Here is a 27,112-nt window from a genome sequence, read left to right on the forward strand (position 1 = left end):
TTATTGATGAACAAACTATCAGATATCTTTTTGCAATGTAAACAAAGAAAAACTTAGTAGCCTTAACAACTGGGGTCATTTGAATCCAAGATGGTGCTCAGTGTTTTAAAAGCATTGTGATTCTCTAGTGTATTCACATTGTGAGACCAGCGTCCCCCCATTCTTCTTCTTCAGTTTTTCTACAGTGTAAGAAGACAATAATTTTTAGTGATAATTAGTAGTCTACAGTTGATTGGTTTATCTCATTAAACAAATGTGTAGCTTCAGTCTGCCCTCCTTGTCACTCACATTGCAGACTTCACTAAAAAGGAACCTTAAAAATTTAGAGACACACTCTGATTTACACTTGGATGTTTTATGGGTGGGTTATTAGATCTTGGAGAAAGCAATGGCACCCCACTCCAGTACTCTTGCCTGGAAAATCCCATGGATGGGGGAGCCTGGTGGGCTGCAGTCCATGGGGTCACAAAGAGTCAGACACGACTCAGCAACTTCCCTTTCACTTTTCACTTTCATGCATTGGAGTAGGGATTGGCAACCCACTCCAGTGTTCTTGCCTGGAGAATCCCAGGGACGGGGGAGCCTGGTGGGCTGCCATCTGTGGCGTTGCACAGAGTCGGACATGACTGAAGTGACTTAGCAGTATTAGATCTTATCTTTATGATGATTATTAATAAGTGGTAGTAATGTTGTATTGATGGTATTATAGCAATAAGAAGTTATAATTCTAATAAGAAAAATTTCTAATTCTAATATGAAATTTTTAATTCTTATTACAAATTAGAATTTCTCCCTAAGGCATTTTTGATTTAAAAAACTAAATGAATAGCAAATTTAGAACAACAAATAATTTTGTTTTCATCTATATGTTTTTCTGGTAGTTTTGATGAGGGCAGAGAAAGGAGATGGTGTTTAGATAAAACACATTTTGAGTTCAACCTTTAATATCATGTGAGACATGAGTATTTTTAATTCATATCAAATCATGTATCCATGTATTTTAAAGGTTTCAGGCTGTGAGGAAGAAGTTTGTGACAGAATTAAAAGAACTGCGGCAAAAGGAACAAAGTCCACATGTGGTACAAAGTGTCATCAGCTTAATAATGGGAATGAAATTTTTCCGAGTGAAAATGTATCCTGTAGAAGATTTTGAAGCATCATTTCAGTTCATGCAGGTGACCTTACCCTTTTCAACTGCAGTGATTGGAATTAGCCTAACAGTAGTTGTTTTTGCTTTTAATGACTTTTTTTTAAAAGAAACAAAATAAATATGAATTAACGATAATTATTAACTCCTTATTCCAAGTGTTAAATTGCCACAAGTGTGAATTAACTTTCTTTTTAAATTTGAGCATGATTTCAGACTTAGTTTTCTGATAAAATTGCAGAATGTTTAAGAAATTATTGTGATATTAACATTTCTTAATCTTCTTCCTTTGTTAATCTAATGTATCTTTTTCCCCTCTCAAGGAATGTGCTCAGTATTTCTTAGAAGTAAAAGATAAAGATATAAAACATGCACTTGCTGGTTTATTTGTGGAGATTCTTATCCCTGTAGCTGCTGTAAGTCCATTTTTATTTTTATGTTGTATTTGAAAGTCTCTGTTCACTAAAGAGTTACCAGATGATACATTCTTACTTTCTTATAGTCTCATAGACAATAAAGTGGAAACTTTGAATGTTATGTGGGTGTAGGGAAATCTTTATTAGACAAATAGCAGAAGAACACTGATCAGTCTTTTAATTAAAAGAACAAGCCCAGGCCCTTAAGATTTAGAGACCATTAACAGGCAGTGTTTTTGCAACCTTGAAGTAATGCTTATCTCAAGTAGCTCAGCATACACACTGCATTTAATGGCATTTGCTCCTTACAGGGTGGCTGCCATTTTAATGCTTCTGAAGAATTTAAAAGTACTGTGACATATATCCTAGATTTTACAGGACTGTCTCACTTTTAAATGTTCATTTCTGTAGTTGCCATCACATTCATCATACCTGTCAAAATATGTATCTTAAGTTATTTAGAAAATATGATTATTATAAATATGATCATGGTAACTTCTAGGGAAACAGATTTATGAAAGCTTTTCTTGGTCTAAATTCACTGTATTTCTCAAAATTAATTTGTAGTTACTACTAACAAGTGTGTGTCTATTAGTCCCTCAGTCGTGTCCAACTCTTTGTGACCCCATGGGTTATATAGTCCATGGAATTCTCCAGGCCAGAATACTGGAGTGGGTAGCCTTTCCCTTCTCCAGGCAATCTTCCTGACCCAGGGATTGAACCCAGGTCTCCCGCATTGCAGGCGGATTTACCATCTGAGCCACCAAGGAGGCCCATACACTAGTAACATAATGTGTTATAAATAGGATTTAGGGATTTTAGAATACTTAGACATGCTAGAATTTTTTTGCCTCCTGTGTGGTTTTTTTGTGTGTGTGTAGTATGTGATAATGCTATTTACTTTCAGTTTACTATGTACTGCTGTATGTATGATATTCTTTATATTTATACACACACACACATATTTCATTTTAAAAAACTTAATGGAGGTAAAATTGACTTAAACTATACATATTTAAATTGTACAACTGGACCTATGTATACGTCTGTAAAACCTTCATCACGATGAAGATAGTGTACATTTCTACCATACTCCAAAAGTGTCTTCATGCTCCTTTTTAATCCCCACTACCACTCACCCAACATTTTTCTCAGATCTAACCATTGATCTATTAGTTTGGGGTTTCCTAGAATTTTATACTAATGGAATCTTACCCCACAGACTCTTTTCTGGTTTCTCTTGCTCTGCATAATTATTTTGAGATCCAGCTATGTTACAGAATGTATCAGCATTTTATTCTTTGTTGACTAGTATTCTATTGTATGGATACACAATTCGGTTATGTATTTACCTGTTTGAAGATTTTTGTTCCCTAGAAGTGATTTGAGTTACTGCTTATCCATCCCAAATTGTCCTGTGTGCTTCCCCTTTGTCTGAAAATCTGTTTTTACCAGGTATCTGAGAGTATGCTGTAGTTTTTAAGACAGTTCCTCAAGAGGAGCAGATTGTAGGAAGAAAGACTTTTGACTGTGGTCCATTATTACTGTTGCCTAATTCTTCTTTTATGCCAGGTTTACCTTTTTAGTTTATTTACTAGGATTGCCCTAACAAAGTACCACAAACTAGGTGGCTTAAACAGCAAAAATTTATTGTCTCACAGTTATGGAGGCTAGATGTCTGAGACCAAGGTGTTGGTAAGTTTTTTTGAGTGCTGTGAGGAAGATCTGTTCCATGCCTCTTACCTAGCTTCTGGTAGTTTGCTGAAAATCTCTGACCTTCCTTGTCTTGTAGAAGTTTCACCCTGATCTGTCCTTCATCTTTACATGGTGTTCTCCTGTGTGCACGTCTATATCTGCATTTCCTCCGCTTTTTGAGGACACTAGTCATGTTGGAGTAGCACCCCCTTCCCCCTCTGCAGTGATTTTCTTATAAGGTCACGTTATGAGGTATGTGGGGTTGGGACTTCAGTGTTTGAATTTTGGGACAATTCAGCCCATAACACCTGCCTCTGTACATGGAGCTTCTTCTGTCTGGAACATTCTTAACACTTTAATAACCCTCAACCTCCTTTCTTGGAGAAGGCAATGGCACCCCACTCAAGTACTCTTGCCTGGAAAACCCCACGGACGGAGGAGCCTGGTAGGCTCCAGTCCATGGGGTCGCTAAGAGTTGGGCACGACTGAGCGACTTCACTTTCACTTTCATGCATTGGAGAAGGAAATGGCAACCCACTCCAGTATTCTTGCCTGGAGAATCCCAGGGACAGCGGAGCCTAATGGGCTGCTATCTATGGGGTTGCAGAGTCGGACACGACTAAAGTGACTTAGCAGCAGCAGCAGCAGCAGCCTCCTTTCTTAGTTGACATCTGCTTATTTATTATCTGTATTGAGTGCTTTCTGTGTGTCAGGGCCTCTCCTATACACAGAGTAGAACAATGATCAGGGTAGGTAAACTTTTTTACTCTTATATATCTTACATCCAGAGCAGCTAACTCACAATAAATGAATATGTACAATATGCAGTATGCCAGATGTGTTGGTGAGTACTATGGAGAAATATAAAGCAGGGTAGGGACCTAAAAATGCTGCAGTGGGTAGGGGAGTTGAAATTTTAAATAGAGAGATTAGGAAAGACCAGGCTTCCCTGGTGGCTCAGCTGATAAATAATCCACCAGCAATGTGGGAGACCTGGGTTCAATCCCTGGTTTGGGAAGATCCCCTGTAGAAGGGAATGGCTACCCACCCCAGTATTCTGGCCTGGAGAATTCCATGGACTGTATAGTCCATGGGATCATAAAAGTTGGACACGGCTGAGCGACTTTCACTTTCAGCGAAGACCACCACCTTGAAAGGGATGATAACAGTTGACCAAAAACTAAAGGAATGCAGGAGCAAGGCATACCAGATTTGGGGGAAGACTTTCTTAGGCAGAAGGAGCCAGCACAGTCGTCCTGAAGCAAGAGCATGTTTGATGTGTTCTAGGAATAACAGAGATGCTAGTGTGGCTGGATCCCAGTGCAGGGGCCAGAGCAATGGGAGATAAGATCAGAGATGTTACATGGGATGCTACTGTAGTATTTTAGGCAAGGAAATGCTGGATTCAGTGTATATATTACTTTCTTATGGAGTTTTTCATTGGGGTCCATTCTGAGTGCCCTAAGAGCACACAGAATTTTCTCTTAGAGCTTTTTTTGTACTACATATTCATTGCCTGTTCACTTGTCTCTAGTCTCTGCTTGTTCACCCAGGGCAGGGACCTGGTTTATCTTATTTACTTTATGGAACTTCCATTAGATACTCAGGGAATTACTAACTAATTTCAAACCTTACAAAACCTTTTTGTAATCCTTGTATAGTTTGATCTAATGTTTTTAACCATTTTCTTTGTTTTTGTATTATCTTTCTACCTAGGCTGTGAAAAACGAAGTGAATGTTCCCTGCTTGAAAAATTTTGTGGAGATGCTTTATCAGACTACTTTTGAACTGAGTTCCAGAAAGAAACATTCATTGGTATGAGAAACATTTCAAACCTTCACATATTTATTTGGAATTTTAATGAATGATTTAAGTAGAGTTTTTTTAGTAGAATTTAAAGAGAATTATAAAATTCAAATTGTAAAATATCCAAAGTGTAAACACAAGGGGAAATTTTACCTATTTTCTCCTGCTCTTTTAAAAACTGTATATTCTTAATTTTATTAGCTCTGTATTTGGTAGGTTATTCAGACTTTATTCTAGGTTTTGACAGATGCTTTAAATTTTGTATTAGAATATGTAAAATGAGAGTGTTAGTCATTCAGTTGTGTCTGGCTCTTTGCGACCCCATGGACTATAGCCTCCCAGATTCCTCTATCCATGGGATATTCCAGGCAGGAATACTGGAGTGGGTTGCCATTTCCTTCTCCAGGGGATCTTCCCAACCCAGGGATTGAACCCGGGTCTCCTGCATTGCAGGCAGATTCTTTACCATCTGAACCACAAGTGAAACCCGTATTAGAATATAGAAAAATTTAAATGTAGTGAGACGTGAAAGTGTTAGTCTCTCAATCATGTTCGGCTCTTTGCGATCCCATGGACTGAAGCCCGCTAGGCTCCTCTGTCCATGGGATTCCCCAGGCAAGAATACTGAAGTGGGTTGCCATTCCCTTTTCTAGAGGATTTTCCCAATCTAGGGACCTAACCCAAGCCTCCCACATTACAGGCAGATTCTTTACCATCTGAGCTACCAGGGAAGTCCAGTTTTACATTATAATAAGTTGTATTCTTAAGCATGTGATTGTCTATATAATTACAACTTCTCTTTGCAGAAATTTAAGGTGATTTTTTTTTTCCCATTTAACCATACACTTCAATAACTTTGAGGGGTTTTTCTGTAAATTTGTATGCAGCTTGGAGAAAATGTGAAATATTGGATGAATACTTGACCACTTAAGATAGAGGTATAATAATAATCAACAGTGATTGTGCCAGGCACTAAGCCAAGTGCTTTCCCTTCTATATCTTACTTTAAGCCTCAGAACCCTATAGGATATGTGTGATGGTCATCCTCACTGTTCATGTTAGGAAAGTGAGACCGCTAGCACTTTAACGTATCCTCTGAGCGACTGGAGCACACACACTCCCTAAAGTCACCTGATGAATTGAAAGCTGAAACGTTAACGTTGGTCTAGCCTCTGACCCCAGGGCCACTGTTCTAGTTAGAGGAGTAATGGGTCTAGGGAGAAATAACAGCATATTTCTAACTTGGGGAGAGGTGATAGGTCAGGAAATTGTTGTTACAGAAAAAATGCCCTTTGTCATTTCTTTGTTTGATTATTCCCTGATTGTGTTTTTTATTACAAAGAAAAAAATGCTAATAGAATTTTTTTTTGTTTATGAGAATGAATGAAATATAATTTACAAGTCCAGTGCTGCCTTTTTTATGAAAAATCTTAATTCTCTTTCTTCCTCTCCTTTAGGCTCTATATCCATTAATTACCTGCCTTTTATGTGTCAGTCAGAAACAGTTTTTTTTAAATAACTGGCATATTTTCCTACAGAACTGTTTGTCACATTTAAAGGTAAGACTTAATCTCATTTCTGACCTGTAAATACTGACTGTGGTACATCACTCATGCATGTATATTAAACAGTACGTAATAAAACTTGTAGTACATAGTTCATTTGAATAGAGGTATTTCACCATATTTCTTTTCTTATACATACTTCATTTCTTCTATAGGGAATCATGTTACAGACATGAATAAACTGTTTATTAGATTTAGTTGGTCTTAATGAATGCAAAATTATATATTTTTAATAATTATATATAATATCTTAGATTTAGCAATATTTATTAATTCCTTTAGAATTTCAGAGTATTAGTTAATCTTATAAAATTCTTCAAATAGTTATTTTGTGTTTTCTTTTGAGAAAATTCAGTAATGTTGGCTCAAGTCTGAATAATATGAAAAAAGCATTGATGATAAAATATCACTCAAAGCACATTTAGTGTAATTATGCCTGGCCAAATCTGGAAGTATGGTTCTGGATCCATATGGATGTGACAGCTCCTGAAATGTTCTGGCTTGAATCAAGGGATAATTAATTGTTATTAACAGTATTTGGCACATCTGTGTTCAGTCTGAGACCTGTGAGGTAGAAGGATCTTCCCAGGACACTCTGCTGAAGGATCTCACAGGATCTTCTTTTCTTCTGTGGACAGGAGCACAGTTAATATCTGACACAGAATGGGAATGTTCCACCTCTGAATGTCATGTGAACACTTTCCCATTTAAATACTGTTTTGTGCGTAAATACTATTTTGATGCATAAATGAATATATTTGAGTATCTGCTTACATATTATAGAAATATGGCAGACATGGCTTTTTATTTTCTGTTATTCCTCTAAGTTAGGGTTAAAACTGAAAATCTTAAGCTTTGAAGATGATGAAACCAAGACGCAGAGAGATTAAATGACTTATCTCTGATCCAACAGCTAACCATGATGTTAGAAGTAGGACTGGCTCTTTTTTTCTCACTTAAGGATTGATTTACTGGGCAACATTATTATATATACATTTTTTTAATGATTTTACATATCATTTTGAAAAATACTTTGATTTCTTAGTAAGGTATACTAAAAATAGGTCTTCCCAGAAGTATTTTTGGCTGTTTCCCCCCATAATATACATACATTGATGTTATTCATATTTGGATGAAAATTGATATATTCTGTTTGCTTTATTTATGAAAATTCCCAGGATTAGTCAAACTGGTTAAATTCTTTATGCCGTGCAACCAGAAAATAAGTTTTGTTTAATTAAGCACATTATATTGTTTTCTTTCCTTATTTTGGTAATTCATACAGATTTAGGTGCTGAAAGGGAGGTGACAATTTTCTAGGTAGTATGATTCTTCAAACTTATAACATATTTTAAGGCACAGAGTTTAAGTGTTACTGGAAGATTGCTTTGTTTCATGACAATTCATACTTTTCTGTTGCTTGTTGGAATGTTATATATATATACGTTTCCACCTAACATATTTGCAGTTCTTTCGCAGTACCTTAACTTTTTTTTTTTTTTTTTTTTGTCTTAAGGCTTTCATTTAAAATGCTCTTTTCTTTGAACCCTTACCTCCTATTAAACATTTCTGGCATATTGTCCATTTTCATTAATGGCTGTGTCAATCTGCCAGACTAAAGGAGATAAGAGCCACTTAGCATGAATATTTGGAATATAGTTGTCTTGACCATTAACCCTTAACTTACATTAAGGCTCTATTCAGCAGAAATTTTATGACTTGGTTCCTGCTTGTTAAGTTTTATATACTGTGGCTATGCTGCATAGTTGAGGTAAGGAGTTGAGTATTCAGGGAAGAACTATGCTAGTTATCTGTTGTGACAGGTACAACTTACTTGATTTGTATATAGGGAAAATTGGTCCAAGATGAAGGTCTTACCTAAATTGATTTTGCTTTGAGATTCAAGTAATCTCTTGATCTCAAAGTAATCTTTAACACTTTTTTTAGACCTACTACTTCTTAAAATAAATTTTTATTGATATTTATTATAGGCTAGATTCTCTAAGTACAGTATCTCATTTAATTTTTACTGTAACTAAGGCTGATAGAGATAAGATTTGCATCTAAATCCATCTAGTTCCATAGTTTTTGTTCTTTCTGGTCTACCATGTTACCTTATAATGTATTATAAAGAATATTGCTGCTGCTGCTAAGTCGCTTCAGTCGTGTCCGACTCTGTGCAACCCCATAGACGGCAGCCCATCAGGCTCCCCTGTCCCTGGGATTCTCCAGGCAAGAACACTGGAATGGGTTGCCATTTCCTTCTCCAATGCATGAAAGTGAAAAGAGAAAGTGAAGTCACTCAGTCATGTCCGACTCTTAGCGACCCCATGGACTGCAGCCTACCAGGCTCCTCCGTCCACGGGATTTTCCAGGCAAGAGTACTGGAGTGGGGTGCCATTGCCTTCTCCGAGAATATTACTATACTTAAATATTTTAAAATGTACTTTTGGCTATAATTCTGGGGTATTAAAAAGGCATTGGAGAAGGCAGTGGCACCCCACTCCAGTACTTTTGCCTGGAGAATCCCAGGGACAGGGGAGCCTGGTGGGCTGCCGTCTATGGGGTTGCACAGAGTCAGACACGACTGAAGCGACTTAGCAAAAAGGCATTATTCTATAGATTCATAAGAATAAATATGATATATTTTCAAGGTACTTTAAAATAGTGCACAGTTTTTAAAAAATTATCATACTAGTTTTTTAAATTGGTGACCAGAAAAATGGCCATTAATCTGTAGGTCCATGAATAGCATGAGAGAACAACAGTTAATTTTCACTGAAAATGTTAAATCTGCTCTTTTTCTTCCAAATGTGATTTGGTAGTTTCCCATCCCCCTATGTTTATGTCAGTTGAGGTCATTATGTGAAAAATTTTAAAGTTTCTGAAGAATAAGAAAGAGAGGAATGAGAGCAGGTGCCATATAAAAATAATTGAAATATTTTTTCTACAGTGTATGCCTATTTTCTTTTAAAAATGGAAACTTGCCTAAAATTAAATGCTGTACTTTTAGAGGAAAAATTAGATAGTTGAAACTTTAACTACTTTCTCTCAGTTTCAGTGTTGTAGGTATATCCCATGATCCATGATGTCCAAATTATAGAATTTTTTTCCCTCAGTGTTTCTAGCCACTGTCTTGGAAATTTCAAATTTCTTCTAAATAGAGACCTTGGTGAAGAGCTGTCTTGTTTTGTGCTTATTTTCATCTAACATGCATGTGCTGCATCTCATGTTTATGTTTGCTGTCTCACATTGCTTTATTTAGATGCCATCTAACAACAGTATCAGAAAACAAATAGAAACTCTCCAGGTGAGTCGTGTTGATGTTACAAAGTAAAATATTGCTTTATCTCCTTAAGTGTGGCTTTTTTCCCCCCTTTACCCATTGCTGCCTTGCATGTCCAATGTATTTATTCAAACCTGCTTCTTGTTTTATAAAAGAAGAGGCACACACAGCAGGAACTTTCTACCAAAGGTTTAATATTAATGTGGCCCCAAGAAGATCAATTTTAATAGAGAGATATGATACCGAATACTGATCTTTAGCCATCATCTTCAGTTTTAATATATTCTATTTAATTTATGTTAGCTGTTATGATACCTTTTTATATATATATATTTTTAATAAATGATACTTTTAAAATATTTTCTAATGAAATTAAGGGGACAGTAACTCAGGCTGAATATAAGTTTGATGCAACACTTTAAAATTTCAATCCTACTGGTTTGAGTTTAAATAAATCTTTTTGTTTTTGTTCATAGTAGGAAAAGGTGAAGAAATACTAAAATGATTGCTGCCAAGAGCATATTGACTGACATCAAAACTTTATTATTTGTTAATAAAACTGGACTTTACTAATGTAATCTGATTATTCAAATTAGACCAAAACTGTAGCTAGGGAATTGTGTATCTTTCTTTAAGGATTAGATTAACTGAGGATGTTTTCATTATTCAGACATGTATAGCAGCATTTCAGTGACCAAATAAACAATTATATGATTTTTAATCACTTTTTATCTTGTTTGGCATTGTTCTTTATAAAATAAATCTGCTTTATAAAACACAGTAGTCCATCTTGGAAAGTTTGAAAATCAAACTTTATTTCATGTCAGATGACTCAGGATTTAAGATAATCTAAGTTATATGAGAAGAATTTTTATGTTAATTAGACTTAGATTTTTAATATATAATTTCCTATATGTTTATTTATAGTATTCATATTTTGGAAATATAATTAACAAAGTGAAAGTATTATTTGTAGTGTACATAAAACTAACTGAACTCTTATTTTGATATCTGAGACCTTGTATTTAAGTGCTAGAAAAGAAAGTATTTCAGAAAGCTTGGTTGTTACATTAGAAACATATATTGTGTGTAACTATATATGTTACTTTATTTACATTAGTAGCAAATTAATAAAAAAAAACTACTTGGGGAGTGTATTTAAAATTTGGAATCATGGATTTGACAGTAGAGGAAGAGACTGATTTTTAGACTCTGACAACTGAATAGTTGATATTCCATTCTGAATTATATCAAATCTTCATATATATAGATGTGCAAAATTATAGCCATTACCTTCTGTAGGGGATCTTTCTGACCCAAAGACTGAACCCAGGTCTCCTACATTGCAGGGAGATTTTTATCGTCTGAGCCACCAGGGAAGCCCTATTTTTTTTCCCCCTAGTGTTTGTCTTTTTAAAAAACAACTCCAGTAGTAACCTTTTCGCATTGTTTCTAATCATAGGGAGCAGATGTCTATTATTCTGTAGTCTGAGAAAATATAAGATAGAATGGCTCAGCTACTTCATATTTAAAAAGTCCCTTTTGTCCATTGTTACATATAAAATAATTGTTTAACAATAGCAAATCCCTCAAGCCAAATTAAATAAATGCTAATTTATAGGACTAAATGCATTATAATTAACAGATGCATAAAGAGTTTCTCCTAATAAAGATGATTATTAGCTACTTTTCAAATTTTACAACTAAATCTCACTACATGACTTGTCATTTGAGAACTTCACTTTTTATAATAGCTCATATGAGGAAAAGGTTTGTTGATCAAATTGTGATTGAAATGGATGCTTTTCTCATTTTAAATAATAATGTTCTTGTTCTAAACTAAAAATTAAGTGTAAACACTTGACATGTACTGAGCATTTAAGATGTGCTAGGCAGTGTTCCAAATGCTTTCCATATAATATAATAACTTCCTTTATCTGTGAGGTAGGTACGGGGTACTTTATACCCTAATCTCCATTTTAGAGATAAGGAAACTGTTTCACCAAACAAACATGTAACAGTCTCCAAGGATGAGGTTCGGCTAGTTATTCCTAATTTCAGAGTTTATACTTTTAACCCACCATTCCATATTTCTTTTTTTAAGTATAATCACTCAATAATATTTTGCATTGTTTCATAAGTGCAAATATCTATAACAACATTTGGTGTTCTAAATTTTAACTGTTATGAGCTGCAATGAATTATGGCAAAGATGAATAATCCTTTCATCATTATGTCAGTATTGTTGTGGGACCCATTTACCATCAGGTAAGTTGAATTATATATACAGAAAGTACATCATTCTAGTATTTTACTCGTTTGTTTTGAGAATACAAGGAATGACTCAGTTTCCTTATTTATGGTTGCTTTTGAGCTCTCTCTACTTACTATATACTAAACATATACTTACATATTGAAACCTGTTTTGTATTAAATAAAAAAGGGAATGGAAAGGGCTTTTAATTGTTGACAGAATATAATTGATCTTAAATTTATTGCAAGTACTCTAATAAATAAGCTTATTTTTATTCTCTTTTGTTTCTAAACAGAATAAAGATCCTAAAATGTCTCGAGTTGCACTGGAATCTTTGTATAGATTGTTGTGGGTCTATGTAATTAGAATAAAATGTGAAAGCAACACTGTAACTCAAAGGTGAGTGCCTTTGTTTTACAGCGTATTTCAAATAACGTCTGGGTTAAAAAAAATAAATAACCACACTAGTGAATTTTAGTTAACATAAATACCTTGAGGAAGACTATGAATTACCTTGACAGGATGGGAAGGACTTTTGCTAATGTTTTGTTACTTTCATTCTCTCCTCATGACTAAATCTTTTTTCCTTCTAGTCGTCTTATGAGCATAGTGTCAGCACTTTTCCCGAAAGGTTCACGAAGTGTGGTTCCTCGTGACACACCTCTCAATATATTTGTAAAGATTATTCAGTTCATTGCTCAGGTGAGTGACTGACTCATAATACGTATATACGTGGAAGTTGTAAGAGTGACTCAGACTCCTAGAATTTGTTACGCATCTAAAAGCATGGTAGTAAAACATTTATTAATACTGAATAGTGAAAAAAGTATACTTTAAAAAGTAAAAAATAAATGAGGCTAATGATTGATTTGTGTGTGTGTGCAAAATATGTTTAAATCATTGATCTACACACTTGGAGAAGGAAAGGAAATTCCCACAAGCGGAAGCACTCAATTTAGGAAGAGTCGAGAAAATCTCCTAATCCTACTTTTAGTCTATAAACTAATGCCCGAGTATCTTGAAAGATAGTGAAACACTGTTTTCATAATTACATTAATCTAGGTTCTCAGGTACAGACACTAGAATCCACTGTAGATAGTTGAACCCAATGGGGTCTTTTTATTTTTATTTTTTTGACCACCATGTGGCATGTGGGATCCTAGTTTCCTGACCAGGGATTGAGCCTGTGCCTTATGTAATGGAAGGGCAGTCTTAACCACTGGACCACCAGGGAAGTCCCCAAAGGGGTCTTTTAAGGAATATAGATTGTTCACAGAATTGCTAATGCGACAGAAGAAACCGTAACACTGGACTCCCAAGGAAGCTGCTGCCTCTGCCGCAGTCATAAAAGCTGCCAAATTAGGAAGTATGCCCCCAGGTGCTTCAGAATCATGCTGCTACCATGATCCTACCAGTAAAATAGATTGCTTTCCTCCTGTCCTCCTCCTCCTCTACCCCAGTTCCCTGGGTTTCAATCACATTCTGAAGCCTGTTGTTCAAAGGCATCCTGGGAAATGTCGTGTTAGCTTTGGAGCTGCTGCAGTAAAGGCAGGTTTATTTGAAGAGGAGTAAATGGAGACTGAGCAAGCACATCTACATTGTCTTTTGGGACATCAGCCCTGGAGAAGCATAGGTAGGGTTACCTTCTCAATTTAGGAAAAACACTGGGATTCCAGGATATTTATTGAGTTCTCTTTGAACTGAAACTGTTGACAATGAAGATGACCCATAATGTAATTATTCTTGACAGTGAAGAAGTAAAAAATATTTTTAAAAATAATTCATTTCTATTTACAGAAGCACCGAATTAATGATAATTAGATAAGTATAAATGTGTCAGCGATATGAATGAAAGCAGATTGTGCTTTAGATTTGTGGTTCAGAGAACTTTTGCCATTTCATCACATCTCTTGTAGGGTTGTACCCATTCCCTTGGATTAATCACCTCACATCAGCATTCCTCCAGAACTATACAGCTGCTCTCAAACATCAGTTACTCTTAGTTGACTTTTCCTTGGAGATTACCTTCCTGGAGCCCAGTTTTTTCTGTCCCAGTTTGAATTTCTTGCTCTCCAGGCCTGCCACATAGCTCTTATCATGAGGCTTCCTTTCATCATTATTTTAGAAATTCCGCCACTTAGATCTTCAGTATGATTTTGGTAAATGAGTGTTTAAAACTTCTATCCTACTGGTTTGGGTATTAAACTAATCATTTGATAATTAAATCACATATATATATAATCATATACTTTTAACATTCAGTTCAGTCGCTCAGCCGTGTCTGACTCTTTGCGACCCCATCCGCAGCACGCCAGGCCTCCCTATCCATCACCAACTCCTAGAGTCCACCCAAACCCATGTCCATTGAGTCAGTGGTGCCATCCAACCATCTCATCCTCTGTCGTCCCCTTTGCCTCCTGCCCTCAATCTTTCCCAGCATCAGGATCTTCTCAAATGAGTTAGCTCTTCACATCAGGTGGCCAAAGTATTGGAGTTTCAGCTTCAACATCAGTCCTTCCAATGAACACCCAGGACTGATCTCCTTTAGGATGGACCGGTTGGATCTCCTTGCAGTCCAAGGGACTCGCAAGAGTCTTCTCCAACACCACAGTTCAAAAGCATCAATTCTTCAGCCCTCAGCTTTCTTCACAGTCCAACTCTCACATCTATACATGACTACTGGAAAAATGATAACCTTGACTAACAGACCTTTGTTGACAAAGTAATATCTCTGCTTTTTAATGTGTTGTCTAGGTTGGTCATAACTTTCCTTCCAAGGAGTGAGCGTCTTTTAATTTCATGCCTGCAATCACCATCTGCAGTGATTTTGGAGCCCAAAAAAGTCAGCCACTGTTTCCACTGTTTCCCCATCTATTTGCCATGAATTGATGGAACCGGATGCCATGATCTTAGTTTTCTGAATGTTGAGCTTTAAGCCAACTTTTTCACTCTCCTCTTTCACTTTCATCAAGAGGCTCTTTAGTTCTTCTTCACATTCTGCCATAAGGGTGGTGTCATCTGCATATCTGAGGTTATTGATATTTCTCCCATTAACATTAATTCATATGTATTCCCCTTTTGTCCAACTAGATTCAGGAACTTCTGGTCACAGACAAGTATTCTTGACATTGTTTGTGTAATTCTTAACATGATCCATGGTTTGGGAAGATTCCCCAGAGAAGGGAACTGCTACCCACTCTAGTATCCTGACCAGGAGAATTCCATGGACAGAGGAGCCTAGCAGGCTACAGTCCGTGGGGTTGCAAAGAGTCGGACATGACTGAGCGACTTTCACTTCACTAGCATGATAACCTAACATATACAGGCAGAGCCCTGTTTTATTGTAGTTTGCTTTATTTTTCCTTGTAGATATTTTTTTTTTAATCAAATTGAAGGTCTGTGGCAACCCTGTGTTGTCAGATGTGTTGTCAGACGATGGTTAGCAATTTTTAAGCAATTACGTACTTTTTAGTTAAGGTTGTGCATTGTTTTCTTAGGTATAATGCTATAGTACAGTTGATAGCCTACAATATAGTATAAACATAATTTTTATATGCACTGCTAAGCTAGAAAATTTATGTGACTTGCTTTATTGCAGTCTAGACCAAACACACAATATCTCCAAAGCATCCCTATAGCAGTAAAAACTTATAAGATTTTATTGATTGTTTTTCTTTTTTCTAGGAACGTTTGGATTTTGCAATGAAAGAAATAATATTTGATCTTCTCAGTGTTGGAAAATCTACTAAAACTTTCACCATTAATCCAGAGGTAAAAAAATTATAGTCATTTACTATCCTATATAATCAAAAAAATTTTGTTTTAGAGCACAGTTTCTGGAATCAGAACTCTTGGGCTTAAATTCCTAGTTAAAGACAAATTAAATGTTATTTCCTACTTCTTTGGTCCTGTTATTCCCTAGTAAACTCCTATTTACACTTTAGATATTAAATTTTCAGATCGTTTAAAGATATTTTGTGAACTAATTGCTTATTGGACTCTAATGACACTGGAGAATGTATAAAATTACTGTGCTGGTTCTTCTCATAATCAGATCTTAAGGTATATATTTAGTAGCTTAACAAGTGATCTAGAAAGTTATTGAAGCTTTTTATTTGTAGGATTTTTAAGATAGGTTAATAATTATTTCCAGATTTTTAAAGTGAGCAGAAATGACTGTTTTTTATAGATGACATGCTTAACAAAATGTCTTCTATGACTATGTGAAATGACCTTTGATATTTAGACTAATGTCACCAGCATTATGTTATATATAAAGATAGGAGTAAAGCTGAAAACCTTGATCTTGGACAAAAATATATATATAAAGGAAAGTTTTATTTTCTTCCTGTATTCCAGTGAACTGTCTTACACACCCACTGGGATGTATATGCCCATTTAGAGACCACTGGTGTAGGTCGTGAATAGTGACAGCTTGGGCTGAGATGGTATGGTGGATAGAGAGATAATTTACTGAGAAAAGAAACACTGAGAAGATACTGAGTTTGTGGGGAAAGTGCCTTTGGTTTGAACATGGTGAATCTGAGGCATCTTTTTGACATCCAGGTAGAAGTATCAGATTGGTCTAAGGGTTCAAGTTCAGAGAAATAGGGCTTAAAATTAGGGGTGGTACGAGTGGTAGTTGAAGACATGTAAATACATGAAACTACTTTGGGAGAGAACACTTAATGGTAAGAAAAGGCAACCGGGGAACTTGCCTTGAAGCAACATAACTTTTAATACCCAGGTAAAGGAGGGTAAATCTGAAATGCGGGTAGATAAGACACAGCCCACAGTGCTACAGATGTAGTCAAGGAAGGGAGTGTTTAAGGAAGAAGAATGCTTTGACAGTGTTCCATGCTGCTGACAAGTCAGAATGAAGGAAAAATGCCCACTGTTTTGAGCAGTATGCTCACTGATGAGTGAGAGGGAAGTATTAACTAACGGGGAAGGATCATTCCATTATGCTAGTTGAGTATAGTGAACAGGAATCGGATCTCTTCAGTTAAAAGGGAAATGTTGAAGGTGCAAGAAAGAGAAGGAATGATTTGATAGTGTAATTTCCTGGCAATGCAAGAGCAGGTAGGATTCTGTATAATAACTAGGAATATCAGAACCCCTTGATTGTGACAAAAGCAAAGGACATTAAGAAAAGGTGCAGATATAAATAGGTCAGTGTACTTTGTAGTGAGAAACTGAGGAAGATTGGTGGTTTTTTACTATGACGTGGGAGACAAATCATCTACTCAGAGAAGGGAAGGTACAGTATCAGGGTAGTAGACTTGAGGAAGGAATGGGAGAGTTTTGAAGAAAGCTAGAAAACAGGACGGAGAAGGCAATGGCACCCCACTCCAGTACTCTTGCCTGGAAAATCCCATGGATGGAGGAGCCTGGTAGGCTGCAGTCCATGGGGTTGCTGAGGGTCAGACATGACTGAGCGACTTCATTTTCACTTTCATGCATTGGAGAAAGAATTGGCAACCCACTCCAGTGTTCTTGCCTGGAGAATCCCAGGGACTGGGGAGCCTGGTGGGCTGCCGTCTATGGGGTTGCACAGAGTCGGACACGACTGAAGTGACTTAGCAGCAGAAAACAGGAGAGCCAGTTGACCTCAGAAGTGAAAGAGTGGCACTTGGGAATTTGATGTTAAATTCCAGTGCCTGGGCTGGTTTAAAAAATGTTGAACAGAGAGGTTCATTTTTCTTCAATCCTTCTTCCTCCCATCCCTCACTGTTATTTGATGAGATGTTTTTAGCGTTAAAAAAGAGGAATTTTCTGACATTTTTATTTTGGAACTTTTTTCTCTGAAGAGAATGAACATAGGCCTCAGAGTCTTCCTTGTCATAGCGGACAGTTTGCAGCAAAAAGATGGTGAACCGCCAATGCCAACGACAGGAGTTATCCTTCCCTCAGGAAACACCTTGCGTGTAAAGAAAATTTTTCTCAATAAAACCTTGACAGATGAAGAAGCAAAAGTCATAGGTTAGTGTTAACTGAAATAAATAAATAATATAGTTTAATGTTCTTTTGTGAAAGTTTATGATCAAATCTAAAATGAATATATTTGCCTACATACATGTATTTGCCTATGAATATATGTGCCAGGTTATTCCAGGATACAGAGTGATACAAAATGAATACATTTCCTATAATATCTGTAAGTTTTCATGTTAAAAGACTTTGGATTAAATATCTTCTTATATGATACTATTCATTGCATCTTATCCTTCTTCAAATTCAGTTGTGTACAAATTTTTACACATTTCCTCCAGTATACTGAAGCTGATCATCAGGGAGAAGAGTATGTCAAAGTCAGAATTTCTTTTGTAACATCAATAAGCTAATGCCAATTAAAAGTCAATAACCTTTTATATTTTACAGAGAATAACTCATTATTCTATGTCTAATGTCTGACATTTTATAACTGAGTTTTTTTTCTCCTCCAGGAATGTCAGTTTATTATCCTCAAGTGAGAAAAGCGTTAGATAGCATTCTAAGACATTTGGACAAAGAAGTTGGGAGGCCCATGTGTATGACTAGTGTGCAGATGTCCAATAAGGAGCCTGAAGATATGATTACGTGCGTAGTCAGTAATTTCTCTTCATTGCCATTTCAGTTTTCATAAGTATAGAGGGTTGATTCTGCTTGTTCCCTTACTTTTTCTTCTGGAGTTCTCCCCTGTTGCCATCTGCTGCAGTTTTTGATACAGCAGTTCTTTCCGCAGGCTCAGTTTTACTCTTTTATGTGCTGTCAAACCAGTAGAGACAGCAAAAGTCACCCTTGATCCATACAGTTTATTGTCAGTGACGAGGCCTTATGGATAAATCCTGGTTACCCCAGATGTGTGTGGACATGGCTGGTTTCAGTCATTTCAGTTCAGTTGCTCAGTCATGTCCGACTCTTTGCAACCTCATGAACTGCAGCATGCCAGGCCTCTCTGTCCATCACCAACTCCTAGAGTCCACCGAAACCCGTGTCCATCGAGTCGATGATGCCGTCCACCATCTCATCCTCTGTCATCCCCTTCTCCTCCTGCCCTCAATCTTTCCCAGCATCAGGGTCTTTTTCAATGAGTTAGCTCTTCACATCAGGTGGCCAAAGTATTGGAGTTTCAGCTTCAACATCAGTCCTTCCAATGAACACCCAGGACTGATCTCCTGTGGGATGGACGGGTTGGATCTCCTTGCAGTCCAGGGGACTCTCAAAAGTCTTCTCCAACACCACAGTTCAAAAGCATCAATTCTTCACACTCAGCTTTCTTCATAGTCCAACTCTCACATCCATACATGACCACTGGAAAAACCATAGCCTTGACTAGACGGACCTTTGTTGGCAAAGTAATGTCTCTGCTTTTGAATATGCTGTCTAGGTTGGTCATAACTTTCATTCCAAAGAGTAAACGTCTTTTAATTTCATGGTTGCAGTCACCATCTGCAGTGATTTTAGAACCCAGAAAAATAAAGTCTGACACTGTTTCTACTGTTTCCCCATCTATTTGCCATGAAGTGTTGGGACTGGTTGCCATGATCTTAGTTTTCTGAATGTTGAGCTTTAAGCCAGCTTTTTCACTCTCCTCTTTCACTTTCATCAAGAGGCTCTTTAGTTCTTCTTCACTTTCTGCCATAAGGGTGGTGTCATCTGCATATCTGAGGTTATTGATATTTCTCCCGGCAATCTTGATTCCAGCTTGTGCTTCCTCCAGCGCAGCGTTTCTCATCATGTACTCTTCATAGAAGTTAAATAAGCAGGGTGACAATATACAGCCTTGACGTACTTCTTTTCCTATTTTGAACCAGTGTATTGTTCCATGTCCAGTTCTAACTGTTGCTTCCTGACCTGCATACACGTTTCTCAAGAGGTAGGTCAGGTGGTCTGGTATTCCCATCTCTTTCAGAATTTTCCACAGTTTATTGTGATCTACATAGTCAAAGGCTTTGGCATGGCCAATAAAGCAGAAATAGATGTTTTTCTGGAACTCTCTTGCTTTTTTTATGACCCAGCGGAGGTTGGCAATTTGATCTCTGGTTCCTCTGCCTTTTCTAAAACCAGCTTGAACATCTGGAAGTTCACAGTTCACGTATTGCTGATGCCTGGCTTGCAGAATTTTGAGCATTACATTACTAGAGTGTGAGATGAGTGCAATTGTGCAATAGTTTGAGCATTCTTTGGCATTGCCTTTCTTTGAGATTGGAATGAAAACTGACCTTTTCCAGTCCTGTGGCCACTTGCTGAGTTTTCCAAATTTGCTGGCATATTGAGTGCAGCACTTTCACAGTGTCATCTTTCAGGATTTGGAATAGCTCAACTGGAATTCCATCACCTCCACTAGTTTTGTTCGTAGTGATGCTTTCTAAGGCCCACTTGACTTCACATTCCAGGATGTCTGGCTCTAGGTGAGTGATCACACCATCGTGATTATCTTGAACATGAAGATCTTTTTTGTACAGTTCTTCTGTGTATTCTTGCCACCTCTTCTTAATATCTTCTGCTTCTGTTAGGTCCATACCATTTCTGTCCTTTATCGAGCCCATCTTTGCATGAAATATTCCCTTGGTACCTCTAATTTTCTTGAAGAGATCTCTAGTGTTTCCCATTCTGTTGTTTTCCTCTATTTCTTTGCATTGATCGCTGAGGAAGGCTTTCTTATCTCTCCTTGCTATTCTTTGGAACTCTGCATTCAAATGGGTATATCTTTCCTTTTCTCCTTTGCTTTTTGCTTCTCTTCTTTTCACAGCTATTTGTAAGGCCTCCCCAGACAGCCATTTTGCTTTTTTGCATTTCTTTTTCTTGGGGATGGTCTTGATTCTTGTCTCCTGTACAATGTCACAAACCTCCATCCATAGTTCATCAGGCACTCTATCAGATCTAGTCCCTTAAATCTATTTCTCACTTCCATTGTATAATCATAAGGGATTTCATTTAGGTCATACCTCAATGGTCTAGTGGTTTTCTCCACTTTCTTCCATTTCAGTCTAAATTTGGTTCATGATGAGCCACAGTCAGCTCCCGGTCTTGTTTTTGCTGACTGTATAGAGCTTCTCTATCTTTGGCTGCAAAGAATATAATCAATCTGATTTCAGTGTCGACCGTCTGGTGCTGTCCATGTGTAAAGTCTCCTCTTGTGTTGTTGGAAGAGGGTGTTTGCTATGACCAGTGCTTTCTCTTGGCAGAACTCTATTAGCCTTTGCCCTGCTTCATTCTGTACTCCAAGGCCAAATTTGCCTGTTACTCCAGGTCTTTCCTGACTTCCTACTTTTGCATTCCCGTCGCCTGTAATGAAAAGGACATCTTTTTTGGGTGTTAATTCTAAAAGGTCTTGTAGGTCTTCATAGAACTGTTCAACTTCAGCTTCTTTGGCGTTACTGGTCAGGGCATAGTCAAATAAATGCTCTTATTTCCAGAGCTTTGTTCAACAACAACAAAAAAAACCCTGAAAACCTCCTGGGAACTGAGGGTACAGAGGGAAATAATGTATGAGTAGTTTTTTGTGTGAGAAACTACCTCACCTCACCCTCCACGCCACTCCCAGGACTGCTTGTCAACACAGATTTTCCCTTTATTGTTAGGGACTTCCTTCTCAGAAGGATATATTTTATGGCAACAACTTCTTTTACTTGCTAGAAAGTATCCATGTATTTTTTACAAGAGGACTTTTTTATGGTGTTAATATCTGCTTTGTAGGTCTTAGACCACCAAATTGGATACTGGATCTCTCAGTGAATGCGTGGTTACTATATACTAGTGTATGCTAACATCTCTGTGCGTGCTAAGTCACTTCAGTCGTGTCTGACTCTTGCGACCCCATAGACTGTAGCCCACCAGGCTCCTCTGTCCATGGGATTTGCCAAGTAAGAATACTGGCATGGGTTGCCATTTCCTTCTCCAGGGGATCTTTCTGACTGAGGCAGTGGACCCTCATCTCTTTTGTCTCCCGCATTAGCATTGGCAGGCAGGATCTTTCCCACTAGCGCCACCTGGCAAGCCCCAGGAGAGTTACTCTAATATGAAGGGTTTTTTTTTCCCCTTGCATTACTTCCTCTGGAAAATCATCATCCTTTCGGTCACACTTGCCTCATTTATGCCCATGAACGTGCCCTCACTGAGTTCCTCTGACTGCATATGTTGGGTCTTCAGGGACAGCAGTGTCAGCTTGCCCTCGTCAGCTGTTTCTTCTGTAACTCCATTAATGTTTGATTTGAATTTCACTTCCAGTGTTCACTTCCTTTTTCCTTTGCTGTACTTTAATTTTTGTTGGCCAACTTACTCTTTTGATTATCCATTTTTGTCCAGTATCACCTGAGTTTACCACTGGAGACAGGGAATCAACACAGCTACACACTTTTGCCATGTGAACCAAATAACAGATGTATAGTGACCAATCATGACAGACTTAGAAAAAACTGATGTGGTGAAATCATTGGTTATGATTCACATCTGTTATTTACATCCTGATTTGTAGGCTGAAGAGCTAGTAGGGAAGCTTGGCTATACAATTACTTTCAGTTAATATCGGGTAACAGAAATTGAATCCCACTGTTGGGGACTGGTATTATTTGACTAAATTATGGTAACTAAAATCATGCATATTGGGACAAAGCTAAGAGAAGACTGACTATATATAAAATCACTAAAAATAAGTAGTAGATTCATTGCCACTGTAATGAATACTGACCCCAAAACTCTTAAAACATCCCAACTCTTTTCTAATAAGAATGTTTTATTGGGCCAGCTGAAGGACAATTTGTGTCAAATACATTAACAGCTTTCCCTTGAAATATAGACCACAATAAAAGCCGGTATATAAAAGGGTAGATATTTAAAATAAATAAATAAAATCATTGAATAACTAGGGAAAATACAGGTGAATTAAATTGCATCAAGCATCTGGAAGAACCAGGATTTCCAAATTTCACACATTTTATGACATAAACAATATGCTTATTTTTGTGTGTGTTTGTGTATTCGGAAGTAAAATAAAAAGACAAGAACAAAGAATACCACCAGTAGTATATGAGAATGTCTGTTTTCTAAAACTCCTGTTAGTATATGATGTTGAAAATAAAGACATTTTTTTGTTAATTTTATAGGCCCCCCAAATAACTAATATTAGGTTATTTAATGTCAATATTACTTATTTTAATAATTAAATATAGAGATTTAAATCAGAGATTTAACTTATTTGAAACAATTAATAATATAAATGTGTGTGTGTGTGTGTGTGTGTGTGTGCGCTCAGCCATATCTGACTCTTTTGAAACTCCATGGACTATATAGCCTACCAAGCTCCTCTGTCCATGGAATTTTCCAGGCAAGAATACTGGAATGGGTTGCCATTTCCTACTACAGGCTGTCTTCCTGACCTAGGGATCAAATCCATGTCTGTTGTGTTTCCTGCATTGGCAGGCAGATTCTTTACCACTGCGCTACCAATAAATAATTTGCTTAATATTTACTATTGGAATATTTGTTATGCTTGTTTTCTTTTTAAAAAAGTTTTTTATTGCAGTTTAGTTGATTTATTACAGTGTTGTGTTAGTTTCAGGAGTATAGAAGGGGTGAATCAATTATACATATGCATATATCCACTCTTTTTTAGATTCTTTTCACATGTAGGCTATTACAGAGTATTGGGTAGAGTTCCCTGTGCTATATATACAGGGAAGGTTCTTATTAGTTATCGATTACTAGTTATCTATTATTAGTTATTAATTACCAATTACTGAAAACCTTTTTTTCTTGCTAGCTATGTTTTTTTCCTTAATTATATATTATTTTTTTGCATTTATAAACTGATAATTATTTACTGGAAATGTATATACTCTTTTTATTATGTTAAATACATTAAACTTTTGGAGGTGGGCTCATATTTTCTGTAATAATTTTTCTAAGTTTGCTTTCATTGTTTGATGTATGTAGGATTCATTTTATTAAGTCCTCTTGTAATCTGTTTTTTAGCGGGGAAAGAAAACCCAAAATTGATTTGTTTAGAACTTGCATTGCTGCTATTCCAAGGCTGATTCCTGATGGTATGAGCAGAACTGACCTGATTGAACTGTTAGCAAGGTAAATGAGAATTCCTGTTTGTGAGTTTAACTTTTATGTCATTCAGTCTTTTTAAATTTCTAAAGCATCCCATTACTATTATCACTAAAAAAAGTAGTGATAAAGACATTTTTAGTCCGTGGATAACTCTCTAAACTCCCATTTTGTCTTTTGTTTTGTTAACACATTCTCCTTACTCATCTTTTAACTTTTAAAATTCTTCTGGGTTCCCCTATAAATCCTATTTTTAAATTCCTTGCCTTTCCATCTAGTGTTTATTATTTCTTGGGATTTATAGAACATGTTCTGTTAACATATGGACATTATCAGTGTGTGATGACACTCACTAGGCAATTAATTATTGTGTTAATTCCTATAGTCCATTCTTTAGCACCTAAGGTGGTGACCAGGTCTCATTTTCACTTTTTGTCTCTTATTGCAGAGCCCATAAAGTTCAAGTTTTTATCTCTTTCCTCACTAGGCTCTATAAAAAGGGTAATTAATATGACATCCAAACTTAAATACCAGTTCCTGGAAGTAATTCTAAGTTGAGGTGATGGCCTTTTGAAAAACTGCTTTGCTGATACATTTGGGGATTCTCTTTAAATAAGGGGCCAGCAGACTTTTTTCTTAAAAGACAAGATAGTGACTGTTTTAAGATTTGTGAGTCACGTGGTCTCTGTCACAGCTGTTCATCTCTGCCATTGTAGTGAAGAAGCAGCCACTTGTTAAGGAGCCTGGCTGGATTTGGCCCTTGAGCCATAGTTTGCTGGCCCTGCCCTAATGGGAAACCAAGCACGAAGACTATCAATGGAGCAGTGATATCTTACCATATTCGAAGATGTTTACTGCTTGCTGAACTCTTACAAGTTAAACTCACAATTGAATAAACAGTTAATAGACTGCTCTAGCAGCCTTTCCCACCTCCCTGGTCACGGAGCATTTCAAACACCCATACACTACCCATCCTCAGCTCTTAAGGGTTGCAGTAGGAGACTGAATGGTATTGGATGAGGAGGAGAACAAAGAGGTGACTTTGAAACTTGGCATCATGAGATAAAGTCATCCCTTCCCACTGTATCTCTTAACTCTTGCTATAAATTAGATAATTTATAATATTTTATAATTTGTAATATTTATAAAATTTATAATATTAAATATTTATAATATTATTCCTTGAGAACACAGTAAACAACTGTCATTCACTTCTGCTCTTACTCCTCCCACCTCAATTTAGTTCACCATTTTGTGGGTGGCAGTCCATATTCCCCACCAAAGTGAAGTTGCATCCGCAAGGGGCAGGGGTGGAGGAGCCGAGTAAAGGAGCAAACATCTAGCCAATGGTTGACACTTTGCTCTGCTATTGACTTTGCTTCTTTCCCCTGTGATACTTAATTTATTTTGGCAGAAAGAAAGATCCCAGTGTCTGCTTATTTTGTCCCTAGCTCCTATCATTTGGAATTGTGATGTCTAAATCTTATTTACTTAGAATAAAGCAAGCAAACAAACAAAGCAAAGATACACTGTAAGTCTGCAGACCTGTCTGCTGTCTCCAGGGAAGGTTCAATAGTTCTTCTGCCATAAATGAGTCAGGCCCCTTTCTCTGCATGGATATATCCCAAGTCACTCAGAGAGGTGTACATTCATGGATTTAAGGAATGTTGAACAACTTTATAGCCAGCAGCATGGAGTTGGTCACTCTCCCTTCCCACAGTCTCTCCTTTGGTGCCACTATCAGAGACACAACACTGGACTGAGACCTTTGATCTGACCCTGTGTGGTATTTCCAATGTGCTGCTGTAACTAACTGCTGCTGCTTCGTGGCTCACTTCCGGGTCTTTGTATTAAACAACTGTAATACATTTTCTCCACAGTCTCATTGTCAGTTGAAGGTTAGCTTAGTGAAGACCAGAACTGAGTTCAGCAGGGCGAAGACTGATATCACACAGCGTTCTTCCTCTATCATTGAGGATAACTCCATCTTTTCAGCTGCCTAAGCATGTAACTGTGGCATATTTTTAAATATCACCTACTTATCTTTATTCATTCAGGCTGTTTCTAACTCTGATACATGTGTCTTGATGGTCAATCATGTAAATAATTCTCTGTAGCCCCAAACAGAAACTCTTACTCATATAGCATTAAATATTAGTAGTTTCATTGCTGCAGCCATCTTTTATGATTTTCTTGTTTATCATTCTCTTTTTTAAGTCCTATCAAAATCCTTTAACTAATATTACATTCCTGTCCTCATATATCTTATTGATGTCTTTAAAAGGTAACTATATATAGCCTCTCCTATAATTTACTTAACATAAATTCTCTTGAAGACTTCATGTGTTACTCTTTTTTTTTTTTTCATCTTCTTTCTAGGCATACCCCATTTATGAAGTTACAGCTTAATTCTCATTTTCATTTTCAAGAATTATTTCTGTTAAATTCATTCCATCCCGACTTGTATTTTTTCCTTCACAATCAGCCGTCTTATGTTTAACTGTAAGCTCAGCAGCGTGAAAGGAGCAACAGAGATAAACTGTGTCCTTTCCAGTGATAGCATAGGACTAAATCAGTGTGAGCTAGTACTAAGGTATTATATAATTCAGCATAAATTTGATTGATTATAGAATAATATATGGCATTTTAAGGATTAAAGAATTTTTTAAATGTAATTCTGGTTCTGTGTTTTCTAAAGGACAACATTTGTGTTATGATCGAACTTACTATTCTGAATTATCAAACTTACTATTCTGATGCCAACTGATATTAATAGATTGACATGTGAATTTAAATAAACGAATACAGATTAGCATAAGGACAAAATACCGCACAAAAAGTGAACATTGGTTCCTATTTTCTTACTTCTTAAGAACCAATTGAGAGGATGTATTTTTTAAATTCTTA

General features: G+C 36.7%; 1 protein-coding gene across 18 annotated transcripts in view; it reads left to right on the plus strand.

Moving 5' to 3' along the window:
- Nucleotides 1–27,112, plus strand: part of FRYL (FRY like transcription coactivator) — a 269,726-nt gene that overhangs the window by 156,572 nt on the left and 86,042 nt on the right. For 12 of the 18 annotated variants that reach the window (XR_015165432.1, XM_086405843.1, XM_086405844.1 and 9 more), the window contains 11 exons: nucleotides 1,007–1,175; nucleotides 1,471–1,563; nucleotides 4,975–5,073; nucleotides 6,522–6,623; nucleotides 9,895–9,939; nucleotides 12,465–12,568; nucleotides 12,763–12,871; nucleotides 15,854–15,940; nucleotides 17,980–18,151; nucleotides 18,616–18,748; nucleotides 24,125–24,232. Coding sequence is in view for 17 of the 18 variants with exons in the window: in XM_086405843.1 (XP_086261969.1) it covers nucleotides 1,007–1,175; nucleotides 1,471–1,563; nucleotides 4,975–5,073; nucleotides 6,522–6,623; nucleotides 9,895–9,939; nucleotides 12,465–12,568; nucleotides 12,763–12,871; nucleotides 15,854–15,940; nucleotides 17,980–18,151; nucleotides 18,616–18,748; nucleotides 24,125–24,232 (1,221 nt within the window). In the remaining variant the exon portion in view is untranslated. The remainder of the gene's footprint in view (nucleotides 1–1,006; nucleotides 1,176–1,470; nucleotides 1,564–4,974; nucleotides 5,074–6,521; nucleotides 6,624–9,894; nucleotides 9,940–12,464; nucleotides 12,569–12,762; nucleotides 12,872–15,853; nucleotides 15,941–17,979; nucleotides 18,152–18,615; nucleotides 18,749–24,124; nucleotides 24,233–27,112) is intronic. The other 6 variants (XM_086405849.1, XM_086405839.1, XM_086405840.1 and 3 more) reach the window with 1 other exon arrangement.

The sequence above is a fragment of the Bos grunniens genome, chromosome 6 (assembly GCF_055505025.1).
Source record: "Bos grunniens cultivar Pamir isolate PY7600 chromosome 6, Bosgru_T2T1.0, whole genome shotgun sequence".
NCBI classification, from domain to species: Eukaryota; Metazoa; Chordata; class Mammalia; order Artiodactyla; family Bovidae; genus Bos; species Bos grunniens.